The sequence below is a fragment of the Impatiens glandulifera genome, chromosome 9, assembly GCF_907164915.1.
Source record: "Impatiens glandulifera chromosome 9, dImpGla2.1, whole genome shotgun sequence".
NCBI lineage: Eukaryota > Viridiplantae > Streptophyta > Magnoliopsida > Ericales > Balsaminaceae > Impatiens > Impatiens glandulifera.
This window is the reverse complement of record NC_061870.1, coordinates 29,547,619-29,573,792: the sequence shown is the minus strand read 5'-3', so window position 1 is coordinate 29,573,792 and position 26,174 is coordinate 29,547,619. Positions and strand designations below refer to the sequence as shown.

Genomic DNA, 26,174 nt, shown 5'->3' with positions numbered 1-26,174 from the left:
ATACATGATTAACAAAATACAAATTTAATGAGAAATTGTGTTTATTTTTAATGACAAAGTATCAACAATTAACAATATATTATGAAATTGTAATGAAAAAAGTTATTAAATTTATTAATATAATTATGTCATGTATATTAATTTTTTTCAAAACTAGATTTAGTTATTTTGACCATTTATTTGTTTGATTGGAATGGGTATGTTTCAACCATGTCTATTTTTATGTTTTGATCTCTTTGATATTTTCCTATTTTTATTTTTTATATATAAATATTAATTCATTTCTTACATATGATTATCATTAAGTAAGAAAATTATTTGTCACTTTAATTTGTTATAATCTTTATCATTTTTAATCAATAATATAATTTTATTAATGTATGTTGTTATGACATGGTAATTTCATAAACAGAATGGTTAACTCATAATCATTCTTAAAATATTTTAAATGCCCACTCCAAAGTAAGACTTATTACAATCGATCTCTTCTAGTGCAAACTCTCTAACCAGAGTTTATTATCTGAAAAAAGCTAACTCGACAAGAATAGTATGTAAATATACTACATATCTCTTTCATGAATCTTTCTTGAAGTTTATATCAAACAAACCACTATCCATTTAACAGTACAATAACTTATTTTGTGTTATCGCTACAGTTACACATCGTGAGTGATGAACCAAATCAACACTCGTTTATTGATATCAGCACGGGGTTCTTCTCCTCATATTGTGTTTCGAAACCATGTTGAGGTACGTCGTCATTCTCAAAGAAGGCAGAGTGAATAGCCCTCACGCACTGCTCTGCTTCACTATCGTTTACTATCAACGAGATGTTCACCTGATATGTCCAACAACAACAACAAAAATCAACTAACTTTAATTTACTTGGACAATTGGTTAGCTTTTCAGGTTAACCTCTTCTAATAAGTGCATGAATACCTAAAAAGGAGCCTTCCATATGACAGATGTATAAATATTCATTTGATGTTATTCAAAGACAAAAAAAAATTATATACCTTGGATGCACCCTGAGAAATCATCTGGGCATTAATGTCATTGGTGTGAAGAACATGAAATGCCTACCAAAAAACAGAGACAAAGAAAAGGTCACGTTGAGCTTTAAAGGTATAAAATCGAGATTTCATGTAATTAAATTTTGATTGGTATTAATGAGAAAACCTTCTCTAGTATAAGTGAGCTTCTCTGGACATTGCTTATGAGAGATATGATTGATCTATGTTGAAGAAGATTCACAACTGCAATCTTTTCAAGCTCGTCCAGAACATGATCAAGTTCCTTACCAAAGAAAATCATACAATATAATCAGATATCTGACCCACACATAAACAAACAGGCTAGGCATCAAACACAAATTTGACATGGTAATAAAAAATTAATTTTGAGATCAAGATTTTTTCCCTGGAGGAGGCTAACTTTATGACATGATAATAATCTATCTAATATATAAATGGAAAATAAACCAAGATTATCATATGCTTGCCTGTTTAATCAATTCTCTGCTCCAGAGCTTTGATGGATCTAAAGATAAAGAAATACTGACTTCACTTGTTGCTACAACATCCACAGATATGCCCAAATCCTCAAAGATGGAGAATACCTGCAAGAAGAAATAAATAGATATCGAAAAGAATCCCACCTAGATACAAGAAAGATGTCCAAAAAATAAGTTTGCTTACCTTGGCAAGAAAGCCATATTGACCAAGCATTCGAGTGCTCACGATATCCAACATGGTAACATTTCGTTTCAAGACAATGCTAGTTAACAATGCCTGTCAAGTATTTACAATGGGAATAAATTACTACATTCTTAACCAGTATTTTAGTCAGATGTGATGCAACAACCTTATTCATATCTCTTTTTTTGGTGATGAGGGTCCCTGGGGCTTTTGGGTTGTAAGAATTTTTAACTCTAACAGGAATATCTCCTTCCCTTGCTGGTCTCATGGACTGCGGATGCAGGACCTGTTAAAAGTAGATAAATATTTGAGCATATGTGAATTAACACTTGACTAGGATTGTAACTAATGTGAACAAACAATGATGAAAAAAGAAAACTGATTCCAAATAGAAAAGTGATGAAGAGCTTTGAAGGTAGGTTTAGAATGTGTTATTATTTATTAATCAAAGTGGAATATGGAACAAAGTAGTCAACACAATGCGCTACTTCGCATTATCTACAATTTGCAGTTGAACTATTAGGAAAACAAATTATGTGACATATAATGAAGGCTCTAACTAATGCTACAAATTTGCACAATCAAATGGCTGCGACCACATGTATGTCAATCAACCTTTCCATCTTGTGCAGTTTCAACTATTATTACATTATTGCTACATGGAGAAATTGAGTGAACAAACAATAGATAATGATACCTGTGCACCAAAATAAGCAAGTTCTGCAGCCTCATCAAATGTAAGATATGGAACTGGTTGTGCCCTTGTATATATATTGGGATCACATGTTAAGACACCATCAACATCCTTCCATACCTGAAGTATACAGAATTAGATTAGCTATAAATATTCAACATAAAAATTTCAGATTTTGCATGTATTATAACACTCTTTTACTGTCTCTTTTTGCATCAGAATTAGAAATTACCTAAAGTAGACATGTTGCATTCAAATGAACAAAATAACATACTAGGGATGACTAAAACTTGAATTTCCATTTTCTCGAAAAAAATTAACTTGAATTAACCCAAAATTTGACCAAGCTCTACCCTGTATTTTCAGAAGTTGTGTGCATGTTTACATTCAAGTGCCCAAAGTTTGAAATTTGGTTGCATTCCGGGTTTAAAAATTAAATGGGTCGTTTGGGACGCTAACAAAAATAACAGGGGACATTCTTTCATGTCACCTCTTACTAACTTTGCAAAGTGTCTGCTCCCTCTCTCTCTAAAATATAGTCATTTATCTCTAATAAGATCCGTCAATTTAGACTGGAAATTTAACATCTTTTGGTGCATTGTGCTAAATTAGGCATTTTCTGTTTGTATTTTGGGCAAAAAAATGAACATTTTTCTTTTTGTCAGCTAAAAATAGTGCATACTGAGTACAAGTGATTAAGCAATTATCTATACACCAATAAATCTTAAAATCTCGGGTTATATACAAATTTAGTGCAAAGTTTGGGTTAGATTGATTGTGTCAGTTTTTTTAATGGATTGAATTTGCTCCTAACCTGAAATAAAAATGGGTTGAATAGAAAATTTGGGATTGGATAACCCATTTTCTAATTCTGTAATTCATAAGGTGACTTTTCTCAAGTACATGACATTTTGACCAATTACTAGCAGGTGAAAACAGCTAGACACTAACCTGGATCTCACGAAGACCCAGTGCTTTACCAATAGTTGTAGCAGTCAAGTCACTACCACCTCTTCCAAATGTAGTAATGGCGCAAGACTTCCATCCCTGAGAAACATAGTAATTGCACAATGGGTTAAATTGCAATTCATGCAAGGTAGTGAACTAATCAAACACTTCTAAGTAAATCAGTCAGCCATCAAGAAGAACCTTTCCAAGAAAACCAGTAACAACAGGAATTGCAGGATCAGAACTCCAATCACTGTATAACCTCTTTGCAACTGCAGGATAAGTCGCCTCTAAAATGTCGGCATTGGTGAAATCATCTGTTGTTATGAAGCCAATGTCAAATGCATCATACTGCAAAAAATAAGAGTTTAATGATTGGTCTTTGTGGGAAATGCTAATAAGGCAATTCACCAAAATATAAAAAGGGTAAGTAAATGAGTTGAAGGACAAATTCTAGTGTTCAATACTTCTTTAGATTATAATTAGAAGGTGAGTCTGTCTGTCGTCGCTGGCATGCATGCACTTAAAAGCTTTCAGATATAACAAGTTATCTACAAGCATTTCTTAGATTTGCTTATGAATTGAAAAGACAAATCAACCAAGGTAGTGCTCAAGCAGACGATGAAAAGTAAAATAGCATGTGAGCAGTGGAACCAAGGAAAATATTGAAGTGTGGTATAAGACTTTTAGCTTTAATACATAAACAAGACATCTTGTCCTGCACTTCACAAATAAGATAAAATCCCAACTACTACCACCTCTAATGGAGACACTAACCATCACTTTTGTCCCATTAACAAAGATATTGCCACCAATTAATGAAAAATAACAGATTAATACATTTGAAAATATTCCCAGGAAGGCAGTAATAAATAGCAAAATATAGTAGTTATATACTCCAAAAGCTCCCAATTATAGAATAGACATACTTGGCGAGCCCGAACACCGATTTTATTCAAATATGCAGCAAAAATTCTTGTTGACATGCATTCTCCAAACGAGACAAGATAGTCTTTTGTACGAAGAGTCAATTCTTTAACTTGAGCAATTCCCTTCAAAAGCTGCTCCAATTCCTCAAGGTGGGCTGTCACACATTTTCACAAAACTTGGCAATAAACACAGCCAAGTCCCCCATGGAATATACAATACAACACTTTTATAGACATGTAACCAGTGATCAGAATAATGTTTCATTAAAACTTGGGGAATGGGTAATAAAATTGTGAGAAATTCGTTTCTTTTTCGTATTATCCTAACAATTAGCCTAAGAACTTTTTCAAAAGCAGTAGAGATGTTCTTAAACACATGTTTTTTAGTACATTTTTATGTAGCATGCATGAAAGGCAACAAAGTTTATAAGGCAACAATGTTATTACCAGAACAAGTAAGCAATAGAAACTCATAAGTAGAAGAGATCTAACTTACTTGAAACTATTGAAATATCAATTCCAAGTTCATCCATAGTTCTACACGACAAACATAAGGAAATATTTATCAGTACAGGAAAGAAATGCAGATAGAAAAAAATACCCACTCACCTGAAATGGAGGGCTTTGACAAAAGCTAATTCTTCTAAACTAGAAACATTCGAAATCCCACAGCTAACAGCCTTTTCTCCAGCCTGCGCAAAGACCACTATACATTGTTAGCTTCGAACTTTGCAAACTGCTTCAAATTTTTTTAATAAGAAAGAAGAAGAACATATAGTTTACATTTAAAAGTTTGTTAGTTGTCTTTCCCATGGCAGAAAGAACGATGACAGGTCTCTCTTCAGGAAACCCGAGAATCAAATGAGCGATTTCTCTCATCCTGTCTGCAGATGCAACTGAGGATCCACCGAATTTCATTACGCATGTTAATTCGTTTGATAAGCCGCCTAGATTCTGCATGTCAGCTTTATTCCTTTCGAGTAACACATCAGTATCATTTCTTCCCTTACAAGAGACTTTGGAAAATGATGTAGTATAAGAAGGGGAAACTGAAGCCACGGAGTTAGTAAAATGGAGCCGTTCATTTGGTGGGAAAAGCTGGAAATTGAAACGTCCAAGTCCAACCGAAGAATAAGGATGCCGAGCTTGAACGAAACGAAGTTGCAAGGCATTGGAAGTCATTGTTAATCAATTAACTACAGTGATATAACAATAATGATAAAGGAAGTGAATTGAAGAGAGCTTATCGGTGGTGGATCTAATGACTTATGCAAGACATTGAACGGAACTTTCCTGTAAGATTAAACAAAGAAATTGGATGAATCCGAAACAGAAGCACAGGAATCTTTGTCAAGCAAAAGATAAGCGGACGATGCAATAAAAAGACATTAACATGAAGAAGAATCTAGAAAGGAACTGTACCTTGTTCTACTCTGATAGAGGTGAAAGCGACGGGAAGTACAAATATATTCCTCGTCAAGCTCTTCTTCCTCCTTCACAAATCCGCGGCGGCGCGGCGATCTTGCATTCAAGTAACCCCAAACCAAACCAAACCAAACAAAAAAGTACTACAGCTGCTGTTTCTGCTGGGTGCTGACGGGTACAACGTCGTTTTCTATAACTATGTTTTCATTATTAAATAATAATATTGTCAAACAGGAATTTTAAAAGAAAATATTACATTTATATTTATGAAAACTTCTACAAAAGATTTTAGGTATGTTTTATAGACATAGAATTGGAATTGGGTAACATTAAATATTAAAAATTATAATTATAATTATAATTATAATAGAATTCAAATTAATACGTTTTTATAATTCTCACATTTACATTTTTTTTAACTTCGAAATTATAATTCTAAATAAAAATTGTTATTATTTTATCATTTACAATAAACCGATAAATTCATTTAAAATTTATAAAGTTAAAATCTCGAATCGATATTTTCTTTTTTTAATTTAGTAAGTTAATATAAGGGTGTAAACGAGTCGAGCCGAGTACCTTACTTGATACTATTCGAACTGGACTCAAATTGCACTATAAATACTCGAACTTGATCATGTACAAAAATTTATACTCGGATCTATTACAATTCGAGCTACTCAAACTCGAAAATTAAATGAAAATTATATTTTATTACTGCATAATGTTTCAAACATAATATAATATATATTTCACAAATTACACATATATAATCACACCATTATTTAAGAATGAAAAATATAAATAAAGTCACATAATTTGAAGATAATCATTCAATCACAAACATCTTATTATATGATACATTATTTTCAATATTTACAAGATTCAAAATATAAAATAGCAAAGCAATCTTTGAAGTCTTTTGATAGAGAAAGAATCTGAATAATAAAGGAATAAGAAGAGATGTGGATTTGCCCATTTGGAAATATAATGAGAAAATAGTGAGTTTGATTTGAGAATGGAATGTGAAAAGAGAGATGAGTTTGACTGTTTAAAAATGGGAGGAGAGAAATTATGGTTTGATTTGTTATATATTTATATATATAACGAGGTACTCGCGAGCTACTCAAACAACAAATATAAAACTCAAGCTTTATTTTATAATTGAGTTATTTGAACTCGAATCGAGCTTAGTCAAACCGAGTTCGAGTCGAACTTTGACCGAGCTACTCACGAGTAGCTTGACTCGTTTTAACCCCTAAGTTAATATATTGAACTGTTTTTTTATTTAGGAAGTTAAATATTGAATCGATATTTTGTTTTTTGAATTTATGAAATTAACTTGCGATATTTTTTTATTTAGTAAATTAAAATGTTCAACTGTTTTTTTTAACGAGAATTGACTTATTGTATTTTTTTTTCAAATATAATAATTGAATTGTAGTTTAATGTTAATTATAGTAGAATTGGAATTTAAATTGGAATGTCAATAACAGTTTCACTCATTCAAAAAAATCTTATTTTTACTTACAAAATTAATATTATGTATTAAAAAATATCTTCTTTGTGTATAAGCTTGAATTTTTTTTTGTCATGTTCTTTAAAGAAAAAGTTTACCAAACTAATAGTTAAATTGGACAAAATTGTTTTCTAATGACCAAATGTCCCAGAAAAATAAATAACAGGAACAATTTTTTTTAATACTGTTAAAAGCCAACTAAACCGGAAAAAAATCCAAGATGATTAAATCGAGTCGAAAACTATGAAAAACACCAAACTAGACCCATACAGTTGCAAATTGGCGGTATGCATATCTGTCCTAGACCGAACTGAATCGAACCGAACCGAACGAAAGCATATAAAGCTACCGCAATAGTGCAAGCGCTCATGACCACATTTCTTTCTCGTCTTCATTATGGGCTTCAAAAATCAACTTCTACTTCGATATACACTGGAATAATATTTCACAAATCATAATAAAATGAAAAAATAATTAATAAAAGAATGTAACACGATCATAAATGAATTTGAAGTTAAGAAAATATTTAATATATTTTTCTTTTAAGGATAGAAAGTTAATAGTTAATATTTTAATTTCAATTTAAAGTATTATAAATAAAATATTTTGTTATTATGTTTTTACTTAATATTTATTATCTTTTAACTTGTTAATTATTTATTTTTATATTATTTAAAATAATATTGCTTTATAAAGAAATTTGGAATTGTCTAAATATATTTTGAAGATTGCACCATCTAATCACATTAATCTTGGATGTTTGTTATCTATTTGATATATGCTTACTATTATGTCAATAATACTGTATTCTATAACTTTATTAGTATAGTATTCTAATTTGATATATGCTTACTATTATGTTTATTATGTGTATTATTTGGTTATACTTTAAAAATGATATAATATAATACATATTCTTACCTGTACAAGAATGGTAAAATTTAATATTTCTTTTTTATCTTTTAATTTTATAAAATTATTCAAATTTCAATTCTTTTGTATTATATTTAAAATATAATCATAATAATTATATCTAAATATTAATTTATATTTAACTATATTTAATTTATAATTTAAATAATAATAATAAATAAACAATTATACCATTATAATTTTAATATTATTTAATAAAATTATTATTATTAATATTTTATTTTATACAAATAATTATAATAATATATAAATTTTAAATATAATGATTTAAAAATTTTATTTATTTAACTATATAAGTTAAATTATAAAAAAATTATATATAAAATTATAAACTATAAATATTAAAATAATAATTAAAAATAATTTATATAAATATAATAATAAAATAGTCTTTTACTCTTACTCTTTTCTTATACCACCAATTAAACACAAATAATAAAACTTATATAATTTATACATATTTTATATTCTCAATCAAATACTCATGACCTATATAATTTATACCATCTATAATTTATATCTATATAACATTTAACCCTACCAAATAATAAATTTATGATATTATCCTGCTACCAAACAATAAATTTATGATTTTGTGTAAGGTTTATGATAATTCATAATATATAATTTATTTAGTTAAATTTTAATTAATTATAATAACATTTATTTTGTTTTGACCTGTTTTCAAACATTTTCAATTTTAAAAATAAAATATAAATATCTATCTAATAGATAATCGACTAACCCTAGTTGTAAGATTACTAAATTGTAAAACCCTAGTTGGGACTTATATTTCTTCATGATTTTAATTTTGATGTATAAATTAAATATTACGTTTGAGTTCAGGGATGAATTTCGAATTTCGGCACTGAAGGTAATATAGGCTTAATGGAATTTTGCATCATTATCTTATTTAATTATAATCGTTAATTTTAATACTCAAAAATAAATAATTGATTTCTCATCCAATATATATTAGTCTTTCTTCTTCATCTTCTACTTTTTTTTTTCTCTGATCCAATCTTCTATAGATCTCCATAAACCATGGGGGCTCATCAGTCTGTACCAGTCGATGAAGATGACCTAGAAGAAGATGAAGATCAAGATGAAGAAGAAGAAGAAGAGGAAGAAGAAGAAGATGGAGTTACAAGGAACGGAACAAGAGAGTTGGTTATCAACAGTCTAGTGAAGAAGGTTCTAGAACAAGAGCCAGAAATGTTACCTTGTCACGCCTCCGCTTCTCCTCATCTCCCCAGCTATCCTCTCTAGGCACGCCGCGTCTCGGTAGCTCTATCAAGGTTTGGGATCCTTACAATGTTCTCGCTCCGCCTCCATCGTTACCTCCTCCGCCTCAATTCAACAGAACCTTCTCATTCGACGCCATTCACGATGATCGCACAGTCACGGAGCTATATTTCATCAGCCACGGTGATTGGCACATGAATTCGAGGCCTGATTTGATTGCAGGTCAATGTCCAGAAGCTGCTCTTACTCCAAATGGAAAGCGACAAGCAAGAGCTTTAGCTGTGTTTTTTAGATCGCAGGGGATTCGATTCAATACGGTGTATACATCACCATTGGAACGGGCTAGAGAAACTGCTGTTTCGATCTGTCAGGTATCATCTCCTTTTGTTTTCGTTTTCTACATTACTGTTGCTGTTAGTTGAACCTAATTAGGGTTAGGGATTCATGTAAATCTTAAACAGGAGATGAATTTTGTGGAGGAGCAGATACAGACATGTGAGGCACTTGTAGATATGAGTCATGGTCATTGGGAGGGCTGCCGCCGGTCTGAAATTTACACACCTGAACTTTCGAGCTTAATGGAGAGATTTCAGCCGGATATCTCAGCTCCATCAGGTGAATCACTGCGGCAGGTGGAGTTTCGAATGTCGCAATTCCTATATAAGACCATTCTAGGGTTACCCGAGAAATTTATTAGTGGCATTACCGAAATCTCCCCACCATTTCACAATGAGAAGAGAGATTTTTCTCATCAGAATTCCCCCCATTTGGATTTGGTTCAGAGACAGCAATGGCACGGGCCAAGGAAGAAATCGGGAAAGAGCAGGCTACAGGTTGTGACCACTACAACTGGAGGAGGAGATCAAGAAGCAGACGATGAAATGTCTCCACGAGTGACAACATCGACAACAATGGATCATCAAGGTTCTTCTAATCATGGCCCTGCTTCTTCCACCAGCAGCAGCAGCAGCATAATTGGCGTTTTTACTCACTGTATGCCGATCAAGTGTCTTCTGACTGGTATACTTGGATGCAGCCCTGTTATGTCGAATAGGATATGTATTGAGGATTCTTCTGTGACTTTACTGCAACATTCGTGGAAAACGGGATGGCAGATTAAGAGATTGAACGATACTGCACATCTTAGACTTCTCTAGTTACCTATTATTTTTTCAGAAAATTGGTCTTTTTGTTGCTCATCGCGTTTTTGTAACATTTCTTTTTGTTCTTCTTTGTAGCGGACCCAAATGTATTTTTTTTAGCACTGGGAACAGGTAAACACATTTTGAATCCAATTCTGAATATGAATCCATTTTTTGTGGCTAGTAGGTGATCATTATGTTTATATCATTGGACATTGAACATGACTTATTTTCAAAGTTTTGTTTCGGAACAGGAAAATGTCTGGGTTAATAGGATTAAAAACAAATAGAGTTGGTTTGGTTGGTTCACAAAAGTATTCAATCCTCCCGGGATATATCATATGTAGTCATGTATTAATAATGTGGAAAAGTTATTGTAAACATTCTTCGTTTACCGTGAACGATGGTTTATTAATCCGTTTTTGGGAGGATGAATGGTGTGGGGTAAGTGTTTTGTAGTTGTATTTCATGTGCTTACCTCTATTGCTATTTGTAGAGATGTCACAGTCAAGAACATGTACGACTATTACTCTCAAGATTTTACTCATGATATAGAATGAGGTTATCATTTGAGGAAAAAAATTCAAATAAAGTGTCTTTATTGAACCATGATGCAGATAAGTTTCATATGGAACACTGTTATTCTCTTTTTTGATAGAGTTGTTTCAATTGAGTTGTCTTGAGATAAATTATGAGAGTTTACAGTTCTCACTAAGATTTCTTTTTTCGGGTGGAGTGCCATCCACAATAATATTTAGTTAGTCGATGTCGTTTGTGTCTCAAGGAGGTGGAAATAGTCCTGCATCTTCTTTTATATTATAAGGGTATTTGAAGTTTTATTTGAAACATTACTGGTATTTCACCCTTTAATTTTGTTTTTGTTGTTGTCTTAGCGTTTTGGCAACATTTCTTCCTTATAGCGAACCCAAATGTATATATTTTTTTAGCACTGGGAACAGGAAAACATTTTGAATCAAATTCTGAATATGAATCGAATTTTTGTAGATATTATTGTACATGACTGTTTTTCAAGAAAAAAATTGTGGGTTAAAAAAAGTAAATTCTTTCAGTAAAATGTTGGCATCCGTGAATGTGGATAGTTGTTGAGACGGGTCCATCCATGTGTCCACTCCACTCCATACACGGATGGGTAATAATATGCGGTCAAGTTTCTATTGAAGGAGAAGGAAGGGATAAGGCGACAAAGGTAGTAAAATTGATATTCAAGTTGCAGGAATCAGGAATCAAGACCATCTCCGGCATAAACGATGAGAAATTCGGTATTCAGGGTTTAATTACTAGTACAAAAGGTGTTCTTCGCTCGCCTCCACAGCCCGAGAATGGCGATGGCATTGAATAACCATTCATTTCACAAGGTGGGTTTAGTTCTACTCCTTTAGTTTTGTCCTTCAACAGGATACTGATCATATGCAGCGGTTGTCTGTCTGTCTGTCTATTCAGATATTGTGCAAAAAGAAAGACAAAGACAAGGGTCAGAACTATCCCTATAAGGTCATCGAAGTTACTCCTCCGCCCAAGAATCTCGGCATTCGTTGCTTTCCTCCTGTAAGCAACCAGCAGTTTTAACAAGATTTGTTAACCTCTATTTGGCTTAGATTGTCTGTTCTTTGTCGAGTTTTCGTGAAGTTGAGTGTGTGTTATGGTTGCAGAACTTGCAGTGTGGTGAGAGTGTGACGATTGAAGGTCAGACATACACAATATCAGCAGTGACACATCGGTATCAGCTTAGAAGAGGAAAGTATGAACCTAGTGAAAAGAGACTCGATGTTTTGTCAACTGGCAGATATATCTTGAACTTGTATCTTCAAAACTTACTTGATCAATCTTGACATCATTGTATGTAACTTTCCTGCATTACCCTATTTCTTGAATTGCTATAATCAAACAATTTTCATTTGTTTATCTACCAAATACTAAAAATTCTCTCACCAATATGAATAACAGTTTATACAATGATGCAATGAAGTTACAGATTGTGTTACCTATTACTAAAACCTAGACATTTATGCTACTACCATAGAGAAATATTACTTTCACTCTTCACATAATGACTTCATAAGTTCTTGAGGAGATACCCAGATTGGAAGATTCACTAAAGACTGCATATTGCGCTCTTCTTCCGACCTACAAATGGCTTCCGCTACATCACAAAGGTTCGATATATCTTCCATTAAAGCTTCTTCAGACTCCGTCTGAAACACAATTTCAAAGATAAGAACCCTAAAACACGATTCAAACAATAATATGAAGGAGAGAAGATGGTGATTTCTTTACTTGAATCAGCAGTTCATCGAGTTTTCGTTCATGATTATTAGCATGTCTGGGCGTCAAGACGGGTAGCGAACTATCGGTCAAGTGAGAAGACAGTTGTGACTGGTTTAGGAATTTTTCTTGCATTGCCTTCAAAGTGTTCGATAAAATGTCCCAGTGGGAAATTTCTTTCCTGTATTTTTCTCGTAAATTGATTAAAGCCCTTCTCTTCGTCTCCTTCCTGTTCTTCTCTTCCGCGGCGGGATCTGGAAGTGTGGGAGCGATGGTGGAGGTGGTTGGATCTGGAAAACGTTTTTGGCGCTTGTAGACGAAACCATCGTCGTTGATATACTCCCATTCGTTCTCCTCCCATGGTAACTTTCGCGATGAAGCCATCACTAACATAAGGAACGTGCGGAGATGAGAATCACAGCATGAGCTTACTTACAAATCGAAGGTAGGAATTCGAAGAAGATGAATTTTGAATCTGGATAGAGAAGAAAGAGGAAGAAGAGCGGGATCTCTCTTTTTTTTTTTTTTTTGGTAAGGAAAGAGCGGGATCTATTTTTTTCATTTTTTTTTTTTGGGAAGCGTCACCAGGAAGCAGGATGGAAATTACAGGTTTGTCCTTAAACATATTACTAAAATAAAAATACACTAATTATTTTCGTGCAATATTATTGGAAATAAAATCTCAATAAGTAATTTTTTTTTTGGAAAATGAAAACAAATTTAGGTATTTTTTTTTTTTTTTTTTTGTCAAACCGAATATAGAATCATAGATAGTTGAACCAAAAGTGAACCAGGTTTCGTAGATCCTCCGGCTTCCCACTATTGCCATGGCGCATTCTCCTGTTCAAAATCAAAATCCCACCGATCATCCATTCATCACAGATATCTGCAAGTTATGGAAAACTGATTATGAGAGATTGTTGAACATGCTGCTGCATAACTCCATCCGTCTTATGTATCGCAGGTGCATCTCCGTTGCCAGTCCTGTTCGTCTCCCCTTCGGAGGAATCCAGATTCTCCTCCTTCCAGCTTACCTGGTGTATCTACTTCCATGATTATTTTGAATTCAATCGGGTGAGAACCACAAACCTTCGCATTTCTTAACATCCATTCACTTCCTTCATGTAAATTAATTAATTGATTGATTGAATTGAATAATAGATCGCCATATTTTGTCCTGTCACATTCCGACCTTGCCAACGGTTTCTCGTCTATATATTTATAAGTTTTCCTGAATATATCTAAACCAACAATACGCATGCGTGTATGATATGACGTGCTTTGACGTGCTTTGTTGTGACAACAACCGCTGAAGATATATACAACAGGGATAAGGATATTATAATTAAGTTTCTGGAAGTTGGCAAATTTTGACGTATTCATTCAGATTGCCAGCGTTAAGTAATAAAAGTCTTCTCTCGCCGCTTCTTTTTGACACACATGTTCTGTTGCTGTTGCTGTAATGAAATAGTATTCATCTTGGTTGCAAATTTTAAAACAACTTCTCTACATCCTTCCTTACTTTTTCCGCTTTGATAAGGTTTGTTGATAAACAGGTTGATCACCAGGGTTGAGTATTTATTTAGGTTTTATCTTTGGAACGGTTGATTGGTCGATTCTTTGTTCATTTTGTTTCTATAATTGAAGCCAGGGTTTCTTTGAACCGCGATTGCTGCATAGAGTAAGCAAATTCTGGTTATGGGGCAAAAGAATTCAACGGAGGGTACCTGGAGACCCTCTTCTCCACCATCTTGGCCGACTTCATCTTCGTTAAATCAGTACGAATATCCACAGTCATCCAACACACAAGAAGACATCCCACAGACAGCTTATCCACAAAACCAGTATTATCCTCCACCCCAGCGAACCCAGAGAAATCTTGATAGGAGGTATTCCAGAATAGCTGACAACTATAGCTCACTAGAGGAGGTAAATCCTTTACAATCTTTTATTTTTCTTTGTTTTTTTTCTTACCTTGTTGGATTGATGATAAGGTATTTGAAGACACCTGATCAGACAAAATGTTTGTTGCTTTAATTGCTTATGCTTTAGAATTGTATGTCACCACTCTGATCATTGAGTACATATGGATGATTACATGAAATTTGTTGATAAGTTATGCTTGGATTGAGTAGTTGAGAAGAAGAAAAGTAAGAGAGTAGAGCAGGGTGGTGAGATCTCTTTCTTTAGTTAGAGAATATAAGGGTTCAAACCTATGATCTTAGGGACAGAGTTCTTATCCTCTAACATTGAGCTAATTGAGTCTTTATACTTAAATCTACAAATATATGACACATTTTCAATTGGCTAATATTTTAGTATACGATCTCATTTGAAAATAATATTTGTAACAAGTTTTAACTGTCTAAATTAAGACAGAGATAGATGCATAAACATGTGCTATGGGCATTGGTTTGGACTAATCAATCCCACACAGGAAGTAACAGAGGTGTATTATCACCAAACTTAACTTCTCTCCAAACTCATTTTTATCAAAAACATTATTTAACCAAATTTGATTTATACAGTTTTGTAAGTTAGTAGTTCAATAACACTACTTATTGAATAATTTTATTTTATCCAATATTTTATTCAAAAAATAGTCTACAATCCACTTATCCAACAATTAATTTCGAAAACTAACAAGACCTTACTTTTGGTGTGAAGTATTTGCAATCTTCCGCGTTCATATATTTATTTATCTTTTAAAATTTTGCATTTGGGCCCGACTAATTCTGAAACACTTGCCAAAACACAATGTGATCGAAACACTTTTCTGTCTATCTGGATCCATAATTTTTGTATTTCCAAGTGGAACATATTAGGATATTCTTTCTTGGAAGAGAGTGTATGATAGTAGAAATAAATAAATTCATTAGAGTTATTTATAGCCTCATATTTTTCAATTTTGTATGGAATCAAACAAAAGAAGGGAAGGGAAAATATCACATGCACTTCACTTTTTTCCTTTTCATTAGAGCACACTTTTTTTTCCATCCATTTCTCTTAAATGACACTTATGCCCTTTCTCTTTTAGCTTGACAAAGTGACTAGAGCAAATTGCTTGTCTATTCTGAGTTTATGTTGCTATCCACCAAAAAGAAATTATGTGTCATGCTGATACTGTAATTGTGTAGCTGGATATGTGAACTGAGTGTGAATCAGGGCCTTCTGACAGATGCTTGAACTCCAATGCCTGAATTTGAAGTTTCATAATACTCACTCGAGAAACCCTTATTTTTCTGCTTTTGTTCCAAAGGAATATTTAGTCTAATCCTATGTTATGTGATTCTTCCCTCCTTGCATAATCTCCCTTTTCCTCCTTATTTGATTCATGATGTTTCCCTTTAAGGGTGTGGAGTTCTAAGATATCTAGTTTGACATGAAAATCTTCACAATGGTTTCAGGTGACACAAGCTCTTGCCCGTGCTGGACTTGAGTCTTCTAATCTCATTGTTGGAATTGACTTTACTAAGAGCAATGAGTGGACAGGTTCACTGTCTTTGATTTGTTAAAATCTCTATGATGTGCAGAGGAATGGCATTATTAAGTGTATTTTGTATAGGTGCACGTTCATTCAATCGAAAAAGTTTACATCATATTGGAGATGGTTTAAATCCCTATGAACAAGCTATATCAATTATTGGGAGAACTCTAGCTGCTTTTGACGAGGACAATATGATCCCTTGTTTCGGATTTGGAGATGGTACTCTTTTGATCTGGAGATGGTACTTTTTATTAACATGATATTTTATATAATTCTCCAAAATTGATGTTATCTTGTTTCCTTTGGCAGTGACAACGCATGATCAAGACGTTTTCAGCTTCCATCCTGATAAGAGATTTTGTCACGGATTCGAAGATGTGTTGACTCGGTATAGGGAAATTGTTCCTTATCTACGTCTAGCAGGTTTTATTTACGACAACAACCTCTTCTAGTTTTTTTTTAGTTATACTCTGAATGTATTTGTGGAAGATTGAATGTAATAAACCATTTTATATCACCAACTGCAGGTCCCACATCATTTGCTCCAGTCATAGAAATGGCCATGACTATTGTTGAACATAGCGGTGGGCAGTATCATGTTCTATTAATCATTGCTGATGGTCAGGTAAAGTGTCCTTGCTTAATCCTGTGCAATCTTTTTTGATACAGAATAGGGGTATTAAATTAAGCTTTGACCATCTCAGTTAAGATTTTTTTGGGGGGAAAATGACTTATCGTCATTTCATTAAAAAAAACCCGAAAAGGGAAGAACATGAGTCTTGATCAAGGCAAAACAAACATTTGCCTTGATTTAAACGGAATAGAAACACAACACAAAAGAGTTCAATGACAAACTATCGCACAAGAAAAAAGAAAGTTACAGCGCTTTAAACAAAGTCAAACTCGTGATTTGATTAACTGGAGTACTCCAATTGCGACTGAGGCTCCAGTTTTGTTCACTCAGTTAAGATTTATAACTTACATATTAGGTATTGTGATTATGAACCCACCTAGGGTAGATCAAGTGATAAGAATCTTGAACTGGTCTCAAAGAAAAAGAAATTAATTATGCTACTGCAGGTAACAAGAAGTGTTGATACGGAAATAGGTCAGCTGAGTCCTCAAGAAAAGAGAACGGTTGAAGCAATTGTAGAAGCAAGGTGATTGGTCAAGCTGGTTATTTGTATTTAGGTCTTATGATATATTTTTTAACAAAATATTATTTTCTGCCTCAGCAAGGTCCCTCTCTCTATTGTATTAGTTGGGGTTGGAGATGGACCGTGGGACATGATGAAAGAATTTGATGACAATATTCCTGCCAGGGCCTTTGACAATTTTCAAGTAGTAACTGATAATTTTGTTAATGATGTTCATAACTTCAAAAATTGGGCTGTATAATTTGTCAAACGTCTAAAAAGATCCAAATTTATCTCCGTATCTTTCAGTTTGTTAATTTCACTGAAATTATGCTAAAGAATGTGAACCAGTCCAGGAAAGAGACAGAATTTGCTCTTTCAGCTCTGATGGAAACTCCTTCCCAGTATAAAGCAACCATAGAGCTCGGCATATTGGGGTAATAATTACTTTTAAGTTCTAGAACTTGTTTGACGTAGGTTTCTTCTTCTTCTTTAAAAAAAAAAAATAATAATCCGTTTTTTGGGGTAAAAGAAACTTAATTAGATGGAAAAGTGGATTATTTGGGTTTACTGACTAAAATATCAAAATGAAAATATATTTTAGTATTTTAGTTGATGATTTGAATTATAAAGTGTTTGATGATTGGAGATAGATTTTGTTCTTCAACTGACTTTAAGTTGCCTTATTTATTTTCTTGTACAGTGGCCGAAGAGGGAATGTCCCAGAAAGAGTTCCTCTGCCGCCTCCTGTCATAAGAGCAGCCTCTTTTAACAGCTCACAACCTTCCTATTCAGCCAGCTTTCAACAGAAAGTTCCTTCATATAGTGACTATAGCAATAATAATGTCGATTCTTCTGCCAGGGATTCTACTTATGACAATCAGGTAATTCTACTTTATATATATATAGTTGCTAGGTGGATCAAATATTTGAAGCATCATGAGTTGGGTCTTTCACAGATTTGTCCCATTTGCCTAACTAATCCGAAAGATATGGCATTTGGCTGCGGACATCAGGTAATGATGATGTCTTATAACCCTGTTACTGCTTGCTGTAATATATGCAGTTATTTGATATATGTCCCCGTTTATCGATCATTTGGACTTTCCATGCAGACTTGCTGTGAATGTGGACTAGATCTACAACTTTGCCCAATTTGTAGGTCTCCAATCCAAACCAGAATCAAACTTTACTGAGTAACATTGTCATAATTTGTGATAAATATGGAAGTTTGTTGGTGAAAGTTGAGAGCATTGCTGGTCTGGGGCTGTGTATTTACTTTTACATCTGTCGTGAATCCGACCATTCGACATGACTCTTCCGCGTGTGTGATGCTTGTGTTGTGTTTATTATTTGGATACTAGAGTGTAGGGTTTAGGGTGAAATTTGTTACTTGTGCATAAATGACTTTGGCAGTCTACTGAGGATAATTGAGTAGCGGATGGTGGGAAATTCTTTAATTAATTTGTTTGATTTTTTAAAAAAAAGTCTCAGAGCTGGAATTATATACATTGGTTGAATTTTGATCATCAGTAGCAGATTTAACATTTAGAAATAATAATAATGTAAATATTAACTAAAAAAAATAAGTTGGTTTTATATTATTATTACAAATGAATTTGGGGATTTTTTTAAAATCTGAATTTGGCACGATCTTATTACTCGAATTAACCCTAACTAATGAGGTGTCCGGAAAGGGGAGGACTCAATGATTATTTATTCGCCGGAACAAAAATTAGGCGCCTATAAATAGGCTTACCAAAATTAAAGGCAAAATTCCAACCTAAACATTTTAAACTACAATTTTGACTATAATAAAATATCAAAATAAAATCCTTAGATTCCATCTCCTAGATTGAGATGAAAATGTATAAGGCTCGTCTTGTAAAGAAAAAATGTGAAATTGTGGTGAGTCTTTATAAAAATGTAATTTAATATGACATGCTTAGTTTTATTGTTTAAAATTGTATTAAAACTTTTAGTATCTTCCAATATCTTCAAATAAGTAAGAAATCTACTATGTGAATGCCATGCTTCTATAGTAAGATTTTGATGATGGTATTGAAATGGTTGTTTAAGGTCTCGTTTGAGGAGGTGGTTAGTGGGTTTTTTTTTAAATCCTTGTTTTTTAATTTTTATTATTTTTTTTTATCAAATTATCCCTCCTCTATATTTGTATTTAATAATTAATTTATATTAAAAGAAGAAAAAAAATAATTTTAATATTTAAATTAATAAAATAATTGATTAGATAGTTGATAAAAGAGTTGTGTTTTGAGATAAAAACATGATTTTATTCCAATAACCAAAGATCAAACAAGCCCTAAGTCATCTTGATATTTAATTTGATTACTCTTTTCAATAATCATGCCCATGTGTTTTGTGATCTTTGATTTTGATTTTTAATTCATGCCCATTACTTTTTATAATTGACTTGTCTTCTTATTTATTATTTAAGCGTGATCTTTATGTTATATATGATTTTATTAGATTGGACAAAACCCTCAAAATGTTATTTTATTTCTCTTCAATTAACTTAGATTTTAAGTTAGATTTCATTAAGTTTTATTTTAGTAACAGCAAAATAAAATTTAATATTTTCAGTTTTATTATTTTAAATGTTTTTTTAATAAATTATAAAATTTAATAGTTGTTTAAACACAACAAAACTATGTATATCATTATAAAAAATTAGGAAATTAACAAACACTAATATTAATAAATAAAGGTGAACTCTTCAATTGTCTCCACAAATTTTTCATAATGAAATTAAAAACCATAATAATAGTGTGCTAGATAATTCTGAATGCAATAATACTTTTTATCTGTCTTTCTCCTATTTTAATATCTGGCAATGTAAAATTATTATTTGATCAAAATTGGATATCTAAATTATTTGTTTCCAAAGTAAATATAACTTTCTTATTGATCAAGTCTATCTAGATAGAGTAGAACATATATAAATTGAGTTGTCAACACTTCTCCTAGTATTGCTTATTTTTGCCGGTTAGGTAATGTTCCATTCAAGTAATATATATAATAACACCTTTATTCTTTTAGCCTAATAAGCAATTGTTTTTTCATTAAATTTTAATTCATTTTATGAAAATTTGCCTTTTCTTCTTCACATATTAAATAAATAGAACATTCATTCCCCTTACACAATAGGCCGGTTATTTACAATATATTCATTTGCAATAACTTTATCTATTCGTATCGTAACACATTCGTAACACATTCAAATGAATAAATCAACTAAGTTGACACTAAACGTATGTTTTAATAAATTGAACATTTTTTTAAAAAAAAAAAGAATAAAATCCAGTCCTATTCCTACTTTACTTTTAAACACTTCATAATTCAATCTTTTAATCCATTACTTTATTTTCTCCCTTTTTAAAATCTCTCTTTACCACTATATAAATAGACATCAATTGCTCATACCACACATATTATACACGGTGTCAATGATAACATCAAAATACAGATTGAGATTAATTAAGATAGTGGTTGTCCTACTTTTATAAAATACTCTCTTTATATATTCTCTTTTTTTAGTATTCCTATCAAAAGTTGTGCTTCTTTCTTATGATTTCATATCCAATTATTAGTCAAATTATTAACTAAAATTATATGATACACAATCATAGTTAATTTACATTAGTAAATATTCTCTCAAATTGTAAGAAGATCTATCTAATTGAGGAAATATTACAAATTCAATTCCCCTTACAAAACCCTTTAAATTGAAATAGCTTCCTAAAATAAAAAAGTAACTAAGAGAAGTTAAACAAAATACATTTGTAAACTAACTTTAGTTAAAAGACAAATTTATTAATTATTTTGATTGGAGGTAAGAAAATTTGAAAATAAATGTTGGCTCCATATTATTATATAATATTATTTTTGTTCAGAAATATTAATTACAGATAATGCTGAATTATATAGTGATAATTATTAGTTCATAATTGAAAAGATAATTATCATAATTTCTTGTATTTATTTTGTTTTTATCTTTAACAACACTTTTTTTTTTTTTTTTTTTTTTTTTTATTATAAGAAAAACACCCGGCTCCATTATCTTCTTAGACATCTTTTTTTGAAAGGAGCAGACTACACGTAGACTATATATATATATAATATATATATATAGAGAGAGAGAGAGAATTTGATTTGAGTATCTTAAGGCTATGAGAGCAGTTGAGTATTACTTTTTTCTGATTATTATATTCCAAAATCCAAATATTCTCGATTCATAAAGAAGCATAACCACCATTTCTATTTCTGAAAACCACTTCTTTTCTCTGGAGTACATTCAAGGTAACCTCTCATCCCTGTTATCTTTCTCTCTGTTACATTCTTCATGTGAGACTTGTCTAAATCCCAAAGCAACACATTTTCCTCAAGCTTTTGAAGTGGGTCTGCGTGACCCTGCTCCCTTTCCACCTTTGGATCTGGCAGTTTCCGACTGGATATGAACTTTTGGTGAATGGGTTTTAGTTGATTCAGAGATCCAGTGTGTAAGATTGGGTTTTTTTCTACTAGAGTTAAAGCTAGCAATGGAGCCGCCAAATGGGTTTTTCTCTTCTTTATGGAACTTCATATGTTTCTTGCCTTACTTCATCGGCCTTCTCATTCTAGGCCTCATTAAAGGTATATATCTTCTTTCGTTTCCCCCCTTTTCTCCTTTATTGTTTTGCCTATTTTAATAAGAAAAAACAATCCATCCCATTTAATAATTAAACCTAGCTTTTTTGGCAGTAGGTTTCATGTTTTAAGTGTAATATCATCAAAGCATATGTCAAATTCAAAAATTGATTATGAAGAAACATGGTGTTTTGTTTTAGGGGTGGTGGTGTGTCCGTTTACATTTGTTATTATGACAATTGGGAACTCATCAATCGTGGTGGGTCTCTGGCCTGTGCATTTCTTATTGACATACTATTCAGTATTAAGGTATGTATCCTTTCTTTCTTTCTATGTTCTTCATCTTGTTAACTATCTTCGAGATTGATTGATTAATCATTGACATGTTTTAACTTGATCATTAAGGACAGATGTAAAATGTTAGGGCCGGTTTTGAAGTTTGTTCTTTGCCCATGCATGTTTGTCATCTTGATTTTGTGGCCGTTGATGGGAATTATTGGGAGTGCCATTGGTGGTTTAGCTTATGGCCTTCTTGCACCCATGTTTGCTACTTTTGAAGCTGTGGGTGAAGGAAAGACTGACCCTTTTTTCCACTGCATTTATGTAAGTATAATAATGTATCCTACAAACCTGGTTTTTGGTTTTGGCTTTGGTTAAAACTCCTTATGAACATTCAGGATGGAACCTGGGACACTATCAAAGGAAGTTGCGCTGTTGTTACTGATTTTAAAGATGTTTGCTTTCATTCCTACTTCTCCTTTATGGATGATATAAGAACTCATGTTCCTCAAGTAGGAGAATACTATGAGATCAGGTAGGTTCTTTCTTGTCAGAAGGATTATATTCTAAATAAACAATTTTAGCAGAATTTAAGGGTTTCTGTTTGTTTGTTTGTTTCTCTGCAGATTGCTCCTCCTTCCTGGTGCAATCTTAGCCGGATTACTTGGTATCTTAGTTGATATCCCAATAATCTCACTTATTGCTATCCTGAAAAGCCCTTATATGCTCTTCAAGGGTTGGCATAGATTATTTCAGGACTGTATTGGCCGGGAAGGCCCTTTCTTGGAGACAATTTGTGTACCGTTTGCTGGCCTAGCTATTCTCCTTTGGCCTTTAGCTGTTGCTGGTTCTGTTTTAGGTTCTATGGTTTCAAGTTTATTTTTAGGTGTCTATGCAGCCGTAGTTGTTTATCAGGTAACCACCATCTTCAAATCGCTTCTTTTCCATTATTTCATTAAATAACTTTCATTATCCACATAATCAGGAGGATTCCTTGTGGTTGGGATTAAGCTATATTGTTGCCTCTATATCTATCTACGATGAATACAGCAATGATGTTCTTGACATGCATGAAGGATCATGCTTCCCAAGGTTCCAAAGTTCTAACCACCATTTTTCATCTCCAAAAAGAAAGAAAGAAAAGGAAACAGGGTTATTGATATTTTTGTTTGGTCAGGCCTAGGTATCAAAAGAAAGATGAACTAGGAGGCAGTCGAGCATCTTCTTCTTTCTCGAAGCCTCCATCCTTCAAAAATATTCAACGCACGCCATCACTGAAAACTCCCATGCTTGAACTTAAACCGCTGGAGGTAATAAAATCTTAATTCTATCCTCTTTCAATTGATAGATTGAATTTGGCAAGTTTTGGTCATTATGTATGGATGATGGCAGCTGCTCGATAGCTTGTTTGAAGAGTGTAGAGGACACGGAGAACAAATGGTTTTGGAAGGATTAATAACCGTTCAAGACATTGAAGCTGCCAACAAGTCGAACAAAGATAGCAATTCCTCGAAGGTCATAAGCATTGGATTGCCAGCTTATTGTCTCCTCCAGGCATTATTTCGGTCTGCAAAAGCAAACACGGCTGGCATTTTGCTGAGTGAGTGAAAATTGTACTAATTATTTATTTTTTGCTTCAAACCGAACCAGGTCAAATAATTGACTGAAGATAATGGAGTGGAACAGGTGATAACTTTACGGAGATAACTAGCTCAAACAGACCGAAAGACACCATCTTTGATTGGTTTCTCAATCCACTGATAGTTCTTAAAGACCAGTTGAGAGCCGAAAATTTATCAGAGGAAGAAGAAGATTATTTAGGCAAACTAGTCATTCTGAGCGACGATCCAGAGAGGATGAAGAAATACCCCCCACCTGAATCCCAGCTAAGGAAAGCAGAACTTGATGCATTTTCCCGCAGGTATTTAACATTTATCTTTAAATTATGAGTGTTCTTTCTTTCCCTTTTGATTTCTTTGTTTTTGTTTTTGATGATGAAAAAAAAGGCTTAGGGGAATCACAAAATCTGTCTCGAGATATCCAACATTTAGACGACGCTTTGAAGACAGTGTGAAGTCTATAACAGATGAACTTGCCAAGAAAAACGAGAGCAGTACAGAAAAGAGGATAGCCACGAGATCAAAGAGTGCTCTTGCCAGGATATTTAGTCAGAAATCTTTCAAATCCAAAACTGCATTCGATCGAGAAGAAGATAGAGATGTGGAGATCGCTTAAATAAAAACTTATTGTATAACACATACTCAACATTTTGGTGTCTTTAGGATATGTTTATAGCTTTCTTTCAGATATGTTTATAGCTTTCTCAATATCATATGAAAGCTAAGGCAATTGAAGTTCTTTTTGGTTCTACTCTTTCTTGCTGACATCCTTTTGCTGCGATTTCTTCCGAATTGCAAGAGAGTATTTCAGAATGCAGATATCCACAAGAGATTCGGGGAAAATGGATAAGACAGTCCGAACGAGGGAATGTGGCCAGTAAGGTGTGCATCTTGGTTCGTAACCTATCCAGCGAGTTGCAGCGCGGGCATAGGTTTCTGGAGATGCAACCAAGAAAGACTCATTTCTTATTCTCGTCATCTTAGTGGCCACCCACAGTGGTACCTATGATGAAGAAGCATTTTGATTACAAGTTGCAGAAACGGTAAGAAAAAAAAATCAATCTTTTACCTGACATTGCACATCGATCCCACTCTTTTTGTATTCTACATAAAGGCATCTTGAGAACTGATCAACATAACTGAAAATCAAACAACGACAACATTATTATTGTCAAACTGAAAGAGAAAAGACTTTTGATCATACGTTTTTGTGGCGGCGTAGACGGAATAAAGAGGGTAAGAAGGGATGAGATTGGCGGCACCGGAGCCAATACTGATAATAGCGCCTCTTTTTCTCTGAATCATTCCCGGAAGAACAGCTTGAGTCACTTTAGTTGTTGCCTCAACGTTAACTTTGATCAAATCTGCAATCAGCTTATCGTCGACATCATGGAAATATTTGGCGCTAGGATACCCAACACCGGCGACATTCACCAGAATACCCACGTCAAGACCTTCAATGACTTGTCGGATTCGATTAACACCTTCGTTCAAGTCGCCGGTGAGATCAACGACGACAGTCTTGATCTGGGCTTTCCCGAATTTGGACTGGATTGATTCGGAAACATCCTTAAGCTTATCAGGATTTCGACCGACGAGGATCAAATTGAGGCCTTGTTGAGCTAACTGGAAGGAGAATGCCTTCCCTATACCGTCTGTAGGGCCGGTGATTAGAGCCCATGAACCGTAATTGCTGAGATTCTTTGGGGCGCGGAGGAAATTGACGTAAACCCAATGGAAAATGTTTATGATGAATTTGATAAAGAATAAAGATGCAATAGAGAGTAGAAAAAGAAGCCATATTGGAAGAGATTTGAGCAGGTGGATAGAACAGTCGGCCATGATTGGAAAGCTCCGAATTCTAAGAAATGACAGAGGATCGTTAAGAACTTAAAACTTCATCATCCTCATTCATAATAATAATAATAATAATAATAATCTATTAAAGTTCAAATCCATGTCAGAAGAAGTTTCGTTGAAGGTTCCTCCAAAATCACACTTTCCTTCCTCTGTCTCTGTCTCCTTCTGAAGTTGAAGGCTCCATATATTAGGGTTTATGGTCATCTTCCTTTCTGAATCATCTTCTTTATTGAGCCAAAAATAATTAACAATTTTTTAGATAAAAAGTTTAATAACTTTTTTCAAATAAATATGTTTTATAATTTTTTTTTGTATGTAATGAATAAATTAG

The 26,174-nt window shown here is 33.1% G+C and overlaps 6 protein-coding genes and 1 pseudogene across 8 annotated transcripts; 4 read left to right on the top strand and 3 right to left on the bottom strand.

The window, feature by feature from the left end:
- Positions 1 to 438: 438 nt before the first annotated feature.
- Positions 439 to 5,557, bottom strand: LOC124914688 (aspartokinase 2, chloroplastic-like). Its single transcript, XM_047455285.1, has 13 exons — positions 5,052 to 5,557; positions 4,878 to 4,960; positions 4,765 to 4,805; positions 4,269 to 4,423; positions 3,541 to 3,690; positions 3,343 to 3,438; positions 2,395 to 2,511; positions 1,864 to 1,983; positions 1,698 to 1,790; positions 1,502 to 1,618; positions 1,180 to 1,296; positions 1,017 to 1,079; positions 439 to 838 (listed from the first exon to the last, which is right to left on the bottom strand). Exons 1-13 carry the CDS (start codon positions 5,448 to 5,450, stop codon positions 683 to 685), a joined length of 1,707 nt encoding a protein of 568 aa, XP_047311241.1. The 5' UTR covers positions 5,451 to 5,557; the 3' UTR covers positions 439 to 682.
- A 3,584-nt stretch (positions 5,558 to 9,141) lies between these two features.
- LOC124915300 lies at positions 9,142 to 10,719 on the top strand (annotated as a pseudogene).
- Positions 10,720 to 11,694: 975 nt separating this feature from the next.
- Positions 11,695 to 12,454, top strand: LOC124915038. Its single transcript, XM_047455686.1, has 3 exons — positions 11,695 to 11,908; positions 11,994 to 12,098; positions 12,203 to 12,454. Exons 1-3 carry the CDS (start codon positions 11,873 to 11,875, stop codon positions 12,380 to 12,382), a joined length of 321 nt encoding a protein of 106 aa, XP_047311642.1. The 5' UTR covers positions 11,695 to 11,872; the 3' UTR covers positions 12,383 to 12,454.
- An 11-nt stretch (positions 12,455 to 12,465) lies between these two features.
- On the bottom strand, positions 12,466 to 13,329 carry LOC124915037. The gene is made up of 2 exons (XM_047455684.1): positions 12,828 to 13,329; positions 12,466 to 12,745 (listed from the first exon to the last, which is right to left on the bottom strand). The coding sequence occupies exons 1-2, from the start codon at positions 13,206 to 13,208 to the stop codon at positions 12,587 to 12,589; spliced, it is 540 nt and encodes a 179-aa protein (XP_047311640.1). The 5' UTR covers positions 13,209 to 13,329; the 3' UTR covers positions 12,466 to 12,586.
- A 285-nt stretch (positions 13,330 to 13,614) lies between these two features.
- Positions 13,615 to 19,015, top strand: LOC124916582 (E3 ubiquitin-protein ligase RGLG2-like). 2 transcript variants are annotated; one of them, XM_047457312.1, is made up of 12 exons: positions 13,615 to 13,889; positions 14,463 to 14,744; positions 16,223 to 16,307; positions 16,381 to 16,521; positions 16,612 to 16,725; positions 16,830 to 16,927; positions 17,383 to 17,462; positions 17,538 to 17,643; positions 17,748 to 17,875; positions 18,142 to 18,322; positions 18,398 to 18,454; positions 18,554 to 19,015. In XM_047457312.1, exons 2-12 carry the CDS (start codon positions 14,514 to 14,516, stop codon positions 18,632 to 18,634), a joined length of 1,302 nt encoding a protein of 433 aa, XP_047313268.1. In that variant the 5' UTR covers positions 13,615 to 13,889; positions 14,463 to 14,513; the 3' UTR covers positions 18,635 to 19,015. The 2 variants fall into 2 exon arrangements, with proteins under 2 accessions (XP_047313268.1, XP_047313269.1); XM_047457313.1 differs by lacking the exons at positions 13,615 to 13,889; positions 14,463 to 14,744 and adding an exon at positions 15,587 to 16,096.
- Positions 19,016 to 21,616: 2,601 nt separating this feature from the next.
- LOC124914226 (uncharacterized membrane protein At3g27390-like) lies at positions 21,617 to 24,737 on the top strand. 2 transcript variants are annotated; one of them, XM_047454735.1, is made up of 11 exons: positions 21,617 to 21,758; positions 21,846 to 22,091; positions 22,286 to 22,394; positions 22,496 to 22,688; positions 22,763 to 22,899; positions 22,991 to 23,279; positions 23,350 to 23,456; positions 23,542 to 23,674; positions 23,757 to 23,964; positions 24,051 to 24,285; positions 24,371 to 24,737. In XM_047454735.1, the coding sequence occupies exons 2-11, from the start codon at positions 21,998 to 22,000 to the stop codon at positions 24,597 to 24,599; spliced, it is 1,734 nt and encodes a 577-aa protein (XP_047310691.1). In that variant the 5' UTR covers positions 21,617 to 21,758; positions 21,846 to 21,997; the 3' UTR covers positions 24,600 to 24,737. The 2 variants fall into 2 exon arrangements, with proteins under 2 accessions (XP_047310691.1, XP_047310690.1); XM_047454734.1 differs by having other exon boundaries at positions 21,669 to 22,091.
- On the bottom strand, positions 24,594 to 26,035 carry LOC124914227 (very-long-chain 3-oxoacyl-CoA reductase 1-like). The gene is made up of 3 exons (XM_047454736.1): positions 25,188 to 26,035; positions 25,053 to 25,122; positions 24,594 to 24,986 (listed from the first exon to the last, which is right to left on the bottom strand). The coding sequence occupies exons 1-3, from the start codon at positions 25,823 to 25,825 to the stop codon at positions 24,732 to 24,734; spliced, it is 963 nt and encodes a 320-aa protein (XP_047310692.1). The 5' UTR covers positions 25,826 to 26,035; the 3' UTR covers positions 24,594 to 24,731.
- Positions 26,036 to 26,174: the final 139 nt, after the last annotated feature.

What these genes read in the sequence shown, in the direction of transcription:
- LOC124914227 (XM_047454736.1), bottom strand. Translation starts at nt 25,825, where the DNA reads ATGGCCGACTGTTCTATCCACCTGCTCAAATCTCTTCCAATATGGCTT. An exon ending in GTCTACGCCGCCACAAAAAC is followed by an intron (nt 25,123 to 25,187) that starts GTATGATCAAAA and finishes TTTGATTTTCAG; the next exon opens with TTATGTTGATCAGTTCTCAA. An exon ending in GGATCGATGTGCAATGTCAG is followed by an intron (nt 24,987 to 25,052) that starts GTAAAAGATTGA and finishes TCTTCATCATAG; the next exon opens with GTACCACTGTGGGTGGCCAC.
- LOC124915038 (XM_047455686.1), top strand. Translation starts at nt 11,873, where the DNA reads ATGGCGATGGCATTGAATAACCATTCATTTCACAAG. An exon ending in ATAACCATTCATTTCACAAG is followed by an intron (nt 11,909 to 11,993) that starts GTGGGTTTAGTT and finishes CTGTCTATTCAG; the next exon opens with ATATTGTGCAAAAAGAAAGA. An exon ending in GCATTCGTTGCTTTCCTCCT is followed by an intron (nt 12,099 to 12,202) that starts GTAAGCAACCAG and finishes TTATGGTTGCAG; the next exon opens with AACTTGCAGTGTGGTGAGAG.
- LOC124915037 (XM_047455684.1), bottom strand. Translation starts at nt 13,208, where the DNA reads ATGTTAGTGATGGCTTCATCGCGAAAGTTACCATGGGAGGAGAACGAA. An exon ending in TCGATGAACTGCTGATTCAA is followed by an intron (nt 12,746 to 12,827) that starts GTAAAGAAATCA and finishes ATTGTGTTTCAG; the next exon opens with ACGGAGTCTGAAGAAGCTTT.
- LOC124914226 (XM_047454735.1), top strand. Translation starts at nt 21,998, where the DNA reads ATGGAGCCGCCAAATGGGTTTTTCTCTTCTTTATGGAACTTCATATGT. An exon ending in CAGCCGTAGTTGTTTATCAG is followed by an intron (nt 23,280 to 23,349) that starts GTAACCACCATC and finishes CCACATAATCAG; the next exon opens with GAGGATTCCTTGTGGTTGGG. An exon ending in TTGAACTTAAACCGCTGGAG is followed by an intron (nt 23,675 to 23,756) that starts GTAATAAAATCT and finishes GGATGATGGCAG; the next exon opens with CTGCTCGATAGCTTGTTTGA.
- LOC124914688 (XM_047455285.1), bottom strand. Translation starts at nt 5,450, where the DNA reads ATGACTTCCAATGCCTTGCAACTTCGTTTCGTTCAAGCTCGGCATCCT. An exon ending in TGATATTTCAATAGTTTCAA is followed by an intron (nt 4,424 to 4,764) that starts GTAAGTTAGATC and finishes AATGTGTGACAG; the next exon opens with CCCACCTTGAGGAATTGGAG. An exon ending in TGGGTCTTCGTGAGATCCAG is followed by an intron (nt 2,512 to 3,342) that starts GTTAGTGTCTAG and finishes TGTATACTTCAG; the next exon opens with GTATGGAAGGATGTTGATGG.
- LOC124916582 (XM_047457312.1), top strand. Translation starts at nt 14,514, where the DNA reads ATGGGGCAAAAGAATTCAACGGAGGGTACCTGGAGACCCTCTTCTCCA. An exon ending in TCCTTATCTACGTCTAGCAG is followed by an intron (nt 16,726 to 16,829) that starts GTTTTATTTACG and finishes CACCAACTGCAG; the next exon opens with GTCCCACATCATTTGCTCCA. An exon ending in ATTCTACTTATGACAATCAG is followed by an intron (nt 18,323 to 18,397) that starts GTAATTCTACTT and finishes GGTCTTTCACAG; the next exon opens with ATTTGTCCCATTTGCCTAAC.